At 72.3% G+C, this 9,811-nt stretch overlaps 1 protein-coding gene across 1 annotated transcript; it reads right to left on the bottom strand.

The window, feature by feature from the left end:
• Positions 1 to 4,438: 4,438 nt before the first annotated feature.
• On the bottom strand, positions 4,439 to 9,811 carry STK25 (serine/threonine kinase 25). The gene is given in 12 exon segments (XM_037524308.2): positions 4,439 to 4,834; positions 5,024 to 5,160; positions 5,700 to 5,771; positions 5,848 to 5,956; positions 6,039 to 6,184; positions 6,293 to 6,336; positions 6,339 to 6,477; positions 6,560 to 6,717; positions 7,107 to 7,215; positions 7,527 to 7,583; positions 7,844 to 8,074; positions 9,735 to 9,811. Coding segments are annotated over 12 exon segments (1,272 nt in total). The 5' UTR covers positions 9,765 to 9,811; the 3' UTR covers positions 4,439 to 4,794.

A 9,811-nucleotide genomic window follows, 5' to 3' on the forward strand; every position in this document is an offset into this window, starting at 1 on the left:
CCCGCCCCCCGCAGCCGCGGACCCGCTGCAGTTTTTCCAGTGGAGCTTTGCTTCCCGGAGCTGGTGTTCTCGCTTCTCATTTTGCAAAGTTTTCAGAACATGTGGAAGTGGGAAGAGGAGCAAGGAGCCTGTGCCCCGCCCCGCCTGCGCCCCGCCCCCCGGGGTCCCTGTGCCCCCGGCCAATGCCAGCGCGCTCCCTGCCCAAATGGGCGCCCCGGCATCTCAGAACCCCGTCCCGGCGGACTCCTCGGGGGGCTCTGTCATGTGGGGGTGCTTGGGAGCCCAGGGCTGCGCCGGTGATCATCTGCCCCGTGCCAGCCCTTCCCGGAGGCCACGCCGTCCTGAGGGTCCTGGGGCTGGGCTGAGTCTCGGGTCTGTGGGCGCCACGATCCCTTCCCACCCAGGCTGCCACCCCAGGGTGGGCACAGCCGCGCCCCACGAGGGGAGGGTGTCCGCTCAGTCTCCTGTTTGTGTGTGAGCGTCCGGGGTGGGACAGGGCTGGGTGGCGGCCGGGCGCGGGCTGTGGGGGCACCGCTGGGTGCTCTGGGGAGGGCCGGCTTTCCCGTGGGGCGTGCGCTCCATGCGGCGGGGGTGGGGGGCGGCGTGGGGCGTGGAGGAACCGCCCCTGCGGCGTTTCCCCAGCTGTAATCTCTGCGGCCTCGCAAGTCCCGGTCACTGTGCCCCCCGTGGCCTGGGGACCCCGGCCTGCGCCCTGCCCCTGCTGCAGCCAGTGCCCAGTACTTGCAGGGTCGCTCCTGGGACACTCCGCGTGTCCATCCCAGATCTGTACTAATCCAGGGGTTTAATGACTTACCACTAAAGTAAGAAAATATCCACTGTGAGTTCTTTTGAAGGTTTATTTACGCATACAAGAACTGGGGTGCGGACCAGAGGGCCGGGTGAGGGCTCCCCAGAGACAGAGTGGGGGCAGAACAGGCGGACCCCCCGAGACATGCTGCTGAGGGGAGCAGGGGGACAGGAGGGTCTGCTGCGCCGTGTGGGCAGCTCCCTGGCCGGGGGTCGCACTCAGGCCGCAGGGGCTGCCCATAGCTTCACAGTGCGACCCCCACCCCGCGCCCCAGGGGGCCTGTGGGTTTGGATTTGGCAGTGCCGTGTCCGACCCGCCGCGTCCTTGGGGTCTTGGTCGACTTGGCCCCGAAACAGCTGCGCCCTTCCCGCCGGCCCTCTGCGCCGCGCGCCACTGTGTCTGGTGGGCGCCCGCGGGCCCCTGTGGCTGCTCTCTCGGGGCTCCCCTGCACCCCCCACAGGACACGCGGGGCCCAGGGCCTGTTGGGCTCCGGGCGAAGCCCAGCGGGTGGGGGAGCCCCACACTGGGGGAGAGGCTGCAAGCGGGGTGTGGGGAGCTGGCGCGTGGCCCGGTGGACTCTGGGCCCGCCCGCTCGCCGCAGCCCCAAACACCCCTGCGGCCCTCGCACCTGACCTCTGACCTCAGAGGCAGTGGCAGTTTCTGTCCTTGGGCCCCAAACCTCAGCCCAGCCTTTATAGACCCCTGACCCCTTTACCCCTGGAAGCCCCGCGGCCTCCGCCCGGCGCCCCTGCTCCTCTGGGCCTGCAGCGGCCGGTGGGGGGTGGCGCTGGGCGCCGGGTCCCCTCCCGCTGGCCCTGGAGCCCAGGGAAGCCGTGGGGGCGCCGGGCCGTGGGCTCCCCAGGGCAGCTGATCCTGGGACGCCCCTGCAGCAGCTTCCCTCGAAGGGACCCCCGTGGACGGAGGCCCTAGAGGGGCACGGCGGGCTCGCCCCTGCCTCGGCGTGGGTCCCCTGGGGTACCGGGGCGCGGCGGCCTGCAAGGCCCACTTCGTGGCCAAGGGGTCCGGGACCCGAGCGCGTGGCCCGGGGTTGGGAGGGGCTCGCCGTGGAGTGCGGCCCCCGGCCCCCCCCCCCCCCCCCCCGCGCACCCGCCTGGGGGGGGTCCTCGCCCTGTGGGGGGGCGCCGGGGCGGGGCCGCAGCGAGGTCAGGGAGGACGCCAGCCGCGCCCAGCGGCGGGGGTGGGGGTGAGGGTGGGCCAGAGGGAGCCCCCGGGGGGGGCGCCCCAGGGCGGGAGGGCACCGGGCCGCGCCTGGGCCCTTCTCCGCTGGGCATGTGCCGCGGCACCCATGCCCCCACTCCAGGGGGCGCGGCCGTGTCCTTGCCCAGGGCGCCCCGCTCAGGGGAACGGCCGCACCCCGGCACCAGGGCTCGGGAGGGCGACCCCCACCCCGCGCCCAGGCGCAGCCTCTCAGGCCAGCAGCCCCGGGCGGGCCCCTCCCTGCCCGCACCCCCGGGCGCCCCCGGCCCTGCCCGTGCTTGCAGAGGCCGTCCACGGAGGGGCTCCCCGTGGCGCCCCAGGCGGCCCCCGCCCTCCCGGGCCGCACAGAGGCCTCCGCGCCCGGCCGCGAGTGGCTCGTCCAGACGGCACTCCCGCCCCACGCGCCCACCGCAGGGACCCCACCCGCCGGCACCCCGTCTCCAGCTTCAATGCCCCCGAGCTGGCTGGCTGGGCCCCACCGCGACCGCAGCTCTGTCCACCCTGAAGTGTCCACCCTCTGGAAAGCCGCGTGTCCTGCGCCGGCAGCAGCTCTGAGGCGTGGCCAGCCCCGCCCGGTGCCCGCGCCACCAGCCAGGCCAGCGCGAGCTCTGCGGGTCCTTCCTCCATCTGCGGGTTTTGGCACCGACTCGATGGAGTCGGGACAGTTTCCGTGCGAGGTCCAGGTTGTCCACGTTCTCGTCAGCTGCCCGCACCTCAGACGCCCCTGGCCCTGCCCGTGTCCCTGCGCCTCAGCCCTGCCTTCGACTTGACCGGCTCTGAGGGCCTCTGGTGGGCAGCAGGCGCCATGTCCATCTTCGCTCTCCCCGAGGAGCCTGCGGCCCCTGCCCCAAAGCCAGCAGACACCAGCGCGCGGCCAGTTCTGAGCCGAGGGCCACGTGGCCGGCCCCTCAGGCTGACTCCGTGGGGACCGTCAGGCGCTGCTGCTTGTCGGGGGCGGCACAGCTCGAGACTTGGGGTCCCCCCAGACAGGTCTCTCTGGCCCTCTCCAAGCCCCAGTGCAGCAGCTTAGGTTGGGTGTAGCCAGCGGCCCCTCCCTGCCCTGCCCTGGCCCAGCAACCCCCATGTCATGAAACGCCAACCTGAGTCTCAGCGGCCTGCGGGCGCAGGTGTTTCTGGGGGACGGCATCCGATGGGCCCCCTTGATCTCCCTGACCCCGAGGCTGCCTTTATGGTGGGCATGCTCTGCTCACAGGGCGGCTTCTGGGGAGGAGGGACGGCCCTCCTGAGTGTCCTTTAGGCCCCCAAGTGCTTTACTGAGCTTGCGCTGCCCCCACCTCCCCTGGCCTGCTCGCTGCCCGTGGCCACTGTGGTCACTTCAGGCCCAGCAGGCCCTGGGGGCTCGGGACCAGCACAGGACACGCTGGGTCTGTGGGGCCCCTGCACTGACCGGCGGGGCCCGCCTTGTCCGTCAGAGGGCAGCAGGGCACTGGCCGGGAGACCCCAGTGCCGGCCCAGGGCGCCCATTCCTTGCTTTCATGGCTCGCGCGGGGCTCTCCGGCCTATTCACCGCCTGCTGCTCAGGCCGTGTCCGGCCCCGTTTCACTGCAGCTGATGCTGCTGGCCCCAGCACGTGCCTGCGGGGGGCACCTCCCTGGGCTCTCGCCGCCACACCGGGCCAGGTGGGGCTCCCGTCCTGAACCAGGCCCACGTGGACACACAAGTGGCGTCCCCCTGCCAGGGTCCTGGGGCTGCAGCGGGGGCAGGCGGGGAGAGCCCAGAGCGGCCTGGCCTGTATCCGGCGGCTCGGCAGCACATGGCCCCGTGTCACGTCACAGCAGCAGAGGGACCCGCGCTGCAGGACCGAGGGCGGCCAGAGCACACAAGGGTGGAGGGACCGGTTGCTGCGTCGCCCACCCCACAAGGGCGCCTGCTTCACAGCGTGCCTGGGCTGCGGGGGCCTGAGGAGCAGCACAGGCAGAACTGGGCGGCTCCCCCAGGGCCCTCAGCAGGGACGGGGCGGGCCCAGCCTGGCCAACCGTGGAGCTGCCGGAAAATCACAGCAGTACCCATGGGCAGCAGCTCTGGGCGGTCTCTGCCGACATCCACTTGTTCCACCAGCCCCGCTGGGCGCCAGGGGCGCGGGCATATCCTGGATGACCACCCTGGCCAGCCCCCACTGCTGGGCTCCCAAACGGGCACTGAAGTGGCCACGTGTCCGCAAAGAGCACATCCCTGAGCTGTGGCCCAAGTTGTGTGTTCCGCTCCCGCCAGGGCCGCCTTTGCAAGTGACCGTGCGCCGCCTGCCCTGCCCCACCGGAGGGAGGTGACCCCAAGGGCCACCCCCAGGAGCCGTGAGCACCTGTCCACGAGGGAGCCAAGGGCCCGCCCGCTGGCGGCCCACCGCGGGCCGGCACGCGCAGATCCAGAGCGAGGCTGAATAAAGGCCCCCGCACGCCGCCTCTGGGTCTGGCACCCGCCGCGCCCACGCAGCAGGGCCCCGGGCCGGCCTTTATTGAGAGTGGCAGAGCCAGCAACTTGCACAAACCAGGGCGCCCTGACCTCAGCGGCGCTCTAAGAGCTTCCCGGACAACAGGGGCAGCGACAAGGCCGCGCCTGACCCCACGCCCCTGCAGCGGAGGCCCGGCCCAGGGGGGAGGGGCCCGGCCGCCCGACAGTCTGTGCGCCAGGGCTGGAGAGGACGCGGCAGCCATCTCTGTGGGGTCCGGGCCCAGCCAGGGGGGAGTGGCGGGGGCAGCGGCCCGAGCCGCTGCCTGGCGGTGAGGCCGCCTCCCCGCGCCGGCGCAGCTTCAGCGGGCAGAGGTCAGGTGGTTTCTGTTGTGCGAAAACCTGCGAGGGACAGGTCTGTCACTGCCCTGTCGATGTCTGCACCACCGGGCGGGCAGAGCGGGTGGGCAGGGCACGGGGGACCCCCAGGCGGGTGGGGAGTGTGCAGAGGACCCCGGGGCGGGCAGATCACAGGGGACCCTGGGGTGGGTGGGCAGAGCGCGGCCCCCCCTCAAAGTGCCCGGGCCTGACCTCTGCACCCGCTCCACCAGCTGCGCCATGAGCTGGTCGGCGATGCCGGGGCAGGACTCCTCGGCCAGGCTGAACGCGTTCTCCAGCTCCTCCAGGGCGCCTGCGCCCCCCCCGCTCTGCTTGTGCTTCTCCCTGAGCTGTGTGGAGACCCGGCCAGCAGAGCACGTCACGCGGCTGGCTGCTCCCCGCCCGCCCCCGAGCGTCTCCTGCACGTTTACAGGAGGGTCTCTGCCAGGCCAGGGTGTGGGCCCAGCTGACCGCAGCAGGCCACCACTCAGGCCCAGGGTCCTGGAAAACACCAGGGCACTGCAGCCCAGGTCTGGATCCCAGCAAGAGGGATCCAGCAGCGCCCCCACCCAAGCTCAGCAGCCAGTGGAGAACCCGCCGGCCTCCACTGCCTCCCAGCTGCTCTGCATCACAGCTAGGAGTGCGGGCGCCAAGCCGAGGAGGGTACCAGGGCCTCGCCCTCTCTGGCCAGTGCCCAGAGGCCCCACAGGGGTCAGCGCCCGCCCTGGGCCCCAAGAGTGCTGCTGAGGCCCGAGGCGACTTAGGGGTCCTGCACCCGCTGGGCAGTCGGCCACCGGCTGCACCCCAGGCCAGCCCTGTCCCAGGCCGGCCTAGCCCAAGGCCTGGGCCCACCCGCCTATGGAGGCAGGGGGCCTGGGACCAGGCTCACCTCTCCAAACACAGGCCGGACCAGCGTGGACAGGCACTGGGAGCGCGGCTGCCTCTTGACAGGCTCTGCGGACTGTGGACACAGGCCAGCTCAGCGCCCCCTGCCGCCCCCAGTTCCTCACCCCTCCCTCGCCCCGCACCCGCCTGACCTTCTGGGGGCCGTGCAGGCCCTTGTGCAGCTTGCTGTGCGGGCTCGGCCGGATGGTGGGGGGGAACGTCCAGATGGGGCCCTGCTCCCCGTCCTCGGCTTCCCCGTCGCTGAGGAGGAAAGGGGCGTCAGGCTGGTCTCCCGGGCTCCGCCCGCCAGGCAGGGGCCGCCCCCCCCCGCAGACAAGCCTACGCGTCCGAGTCCTCGGAGCTGGACTCCTCGCCGTGGCCCTCGGACTTCCAGCGCCGGTAGCGGTCGGTGAGCTCGGTGAGGAAGGTGGTCTTCTTGGTGTAGCGCGTGATGAACTTGTGCTTCAGCAGCTCCTTGGCGGTCGGCCGCTGCGGGGTGGGGCCGTCAGCAGCCACGCCCTGGGGAATGGGGGCCCGCCCGCCCAGGGGCTCCGCCTGCAGGGACTGGCTGCAGGGGCCTTGGCCCCGGGAGCTTACGAATCGGGGGTCCTTGTTGAGGCAGGCCTCCACGAAGTCCTTGAAGGCTTGCTGTGCTGGCCCTCCAGCGTGGGCGGGCTGTTCTTGGGGATCAGGAACAGGACACGCATGGGGTGCAGGTCGGAGTTTGGAGGCTCGCCCTTGGCCAGCTCGATGGCTGTGATCCCCAGCGACCAGATGTCAGCCTAGACAGACAGCCACAGCGTTGCCGCCGGGCACCCCGGGCCGCCCCCTCCCCAGCCACCCCCGGCCCTGGCCGCCCCCCACCTTGAAGTCGTAGGCCGACTGCTTGATGACCTCGGGCGCCATCCAGAAGGGCGTGCCCACAAACGTGTTCCTCTTGATCTGGGTGTCGGTGAGCTGGCCGGCCACCCCGAAGTCGGCCAGCTTCACGTCGCCCTGCTCCGACAGCAACACGTTGGCAGCTGCAAGACACAGGGCAGCACGTCACCCCCGGCCCGCCCCCTGCAGCACCCCTGGGAGCCCCCCGGCCCCCATGTGGCCAGAGGACCAGAGCTCGGGGGCCAGGGCAGGAGGACCCAGGGCCCGCTCCTGCTTTTCCTGGCAGACCCCAAGCACCATCTCTGCAAACCACCCTCGTCCTCATGCCCCCGGTGTGTGCAGCCAGCCACCCCCCCAAGGGTCCATGGCCGGAGGCCACGCAGGGCTGTGCAGGCGGCACCCGCACAGGAGCACAGCCGGCCGGAGCGGCTGCATCGCTGACGCCTGTCGCCAAGGGTGTGCGTGCAGCCCGTGTCCCGGCCCCGCACCCCGCCCTGGCTGGCCTGGTCAACGGGCATCGGGCCCACGCGACCTTTGATGTCCCGGTGGAGCTTGCGCTCCGAGTGCAGGTAGTCCAGGCCCTTGAGCACCTCCCGCAGGATGGTGGCGATGTAGGTCTCCTCCAAAGGCCCCGGCTTCAACTGCGGGACAGACGCCGGCTCAGCCCCTCTGCAGGCCCAGCCCCCATCACCCCCTCCCCAGGGAGTCGCGCCCCAGCGTGGCAGGGGCTTCTGCTCCTCGAGACGTGGAAGGAAAGGACGTTTCAAAGGCAGGTGGGCGAGTGTGGGGAGGCTCTCCCGAGCACATGCTGCCGCCTCTACTGCCTGAGCACAGACGAGACAGGCCCAGCCGCCCCCGGGAGCCTGCGCCCAGCCCACAGGAGCCAGCACCCTCCGTGCCACCGGGGACTGCCTGGAGCCGACAGCAGCTGGCCGGGCCCACAGCCACTCACCAGGTCCAGCGCAGAGCCGCCGCCCAGGTACTCCATGATGATCCACAGCTTCGTGCTCTGGGCCGGAGAAGCCCGTCAGCGCGGCGGCCGCCCCCACGCGCTCCCCGCAGGGCGAGGCGCAGCCTGCCAGGGCTCCAGCAGCCTTGCCCACGGACTAGGCCAGCTGTGGCCTCAGCGCCCTGCGCAGCAAGCGCCCAGCGGGCCGAGGGCCCAGGCACAGGGGTCATATGGCTCCTCCGGGGAGCCGCTGAGACCCTACCCCCCACACCTCTCTGGGGGCATCTGCCCCCCACCCCCCGGCCCCGTGGCCCCAGCACCTTCAGGTAGGAGCCGAAGTAGCGGGTGATGTGGGGGCTGTCGCACTGGCTGAGCACGGTGATCTCCTGCTGGATGTCCTCGATCTCGTCCTCCGCCTCCTCCAAATCGATGATCTTGATGGCCACCACCTCCTTGGTGCGGTTGTCGATGCCCTTGAACACCTCCCCGAAGGAGCCCTTGCCGATGCGGTCGAGCTTAGTGAAGAGCTCCTCGGGGTCCAGGCGTGGGTGCTGCGGGCGGGCGGCGGGTCAGGGCGCGGCGCCCCAGGCTGTGTGTCTCTTCCAGGAGACTGACCGGCGCCCCCGTGATGGGCCCGGACAGTGGCGGGGGGAGGGAAGAGAGTGGTGCCCATGGGTGCTGTGCCCCTGGGAGTCTGCCTCGGCGCATTGGTAGGTCACTGACCACACGCTGCCCCAGGGAACAGTGGGTGCAGGTGCCGGGACTCCATCCCCCGGCCCTGGCCAGGGGAACTGGCTACCATAGACTCCTGGCCCCGCAAGCGCTAGCACAGAGGGGCCGGCTGCAGAGGGGATCAAGCATGAGCCCCGGCTATGTCAGTGCTGAGGCAGCACTGGGGGGCTGCTGAGGAGGACCTCAGAGAGCGACTGTGGTGGCTTCCTGAGAACACGTGCCGCCGCCCCCAGCCGTGACAGGGGATGGGTGCGGAGCCCAAGGCCCAGGGGGGCCTGCGGCAGCCAGGGTTAACCCAGCCTTGAGCTGGGGGCCCCTCCCTCCCAAGGGCCTCACCTGCCCCGCCCCACCAGAGAGGGAGGCTGTCCCCACCTATGAAGCCCCTGAGATGGAAGTGGTGGGGGGCACAGGGTGCCATCGCCCACAGAAGTGCCCAACCCTCTCCCCAACCTGGCAGGCTCGGGGAGACGTGGGTGGGGGTGAGTGCCGGCTGGAGGCAGGTGGCCTGGGTGGTGACAGGGACGGCCCTTGCCAGGCAGAGCCCGCAGCAGCCTGGTGGGGAGCGGGGCTGCCAGGCAGGCCCGGCCACTGCTCTACAGAGCTGGCTGAGTCAGGCTCCGCCGCGGGCCTGGGCTGGGGGCGCGTGGATTAGGCCGAGGTGTAGGTGCGTGAGCACAGAGGGGAGCTGGCCCGGCCCGAGGAAGCCCTGTGGGCGCCGGAGGCCCCAGTAAGCTGGGCTCAGCCTGGATGCCCCACGCCCAGGTGGCCTGTGCCCCTCTCCTGTCCTCACAGGTGCCCCCCAGACGCCCCCCAGCCCATCAGCAGCCAGCAAACCAGAGCCCAGGGGCCTGCCCAGCCCGGGCACACCGAGGGCGTCAGCCAGTGACTCAGTGGGGGTGCCCGGGCCGTCACTCTGAGCACACAGCTCCACCTCCCCGAAGAGTGCAGAAGGCGCCTCTGACCCAGACCTGACCAGGGGGACAGTCACAGGGACAGCTGTGCCCAGCCCCACTGGACAGGGGAGAGGCAAGACCCGGCCGAGGGGCAAGACCCGGGGCCCCCCACAAAGGACTCGCCGGGTCTGAAGTCCCCGCCTTGAGTGTCCCCCGCACCACGGCCGGGGCCGAGCCACCCGCCACCCCCTGGCAGGGCCGGACCGCCCGCAGGGGCCGCCCCTCTGGCCTGGAGGCCGGCCTCGGCGTCCTGCCGGCCTCGGCTCCGGCCCCGAAGAGCCGGGGGGCGTCCTTCCTGCGGGAGCCGCGGGCGCCCGGCCACGGCGCCCTCCTGGGGCCCGCGGAGCCGCCGCAGGGGCGCCCCGGGGAGAGGCACCTGCCCGGCCGGGCCCGACAGCCCCTGCCGGGAGCCCCGCCGCCCCGGCCCGCCGCGCCCCGGAGGGGCCGCCCTCCGCCCGGCGGCGCGGCCCGGGCCCCCGCCCCGCCCCGCGCCGCGCCGCGCCGCGCCGCCCCCGGCCGCGCCCACCTGGCTGGCGAGGCCCCGGAGGTGGGCCATGTCCGCTGCGCCGCCGCCCGGAGCGGGGTCCGCGTCGGTCCGCTAGG

This window comes from Talpa occidentalis, unplaced genomic scaffold, assembly GCF_014898055.3.
Source record: "Talpa occidentalis isolate TD23 unplaced genomic scaffold, MPIMG_talOcc4v2.1 talOcc4.3, whole genome shotgun sequence".
Lineage (NCBI taxonomy): Eukaryota > Metazoa > Chordata > Mammalia > Eulipotyphla > Talpidae > Talpa > Talpa occidentalis.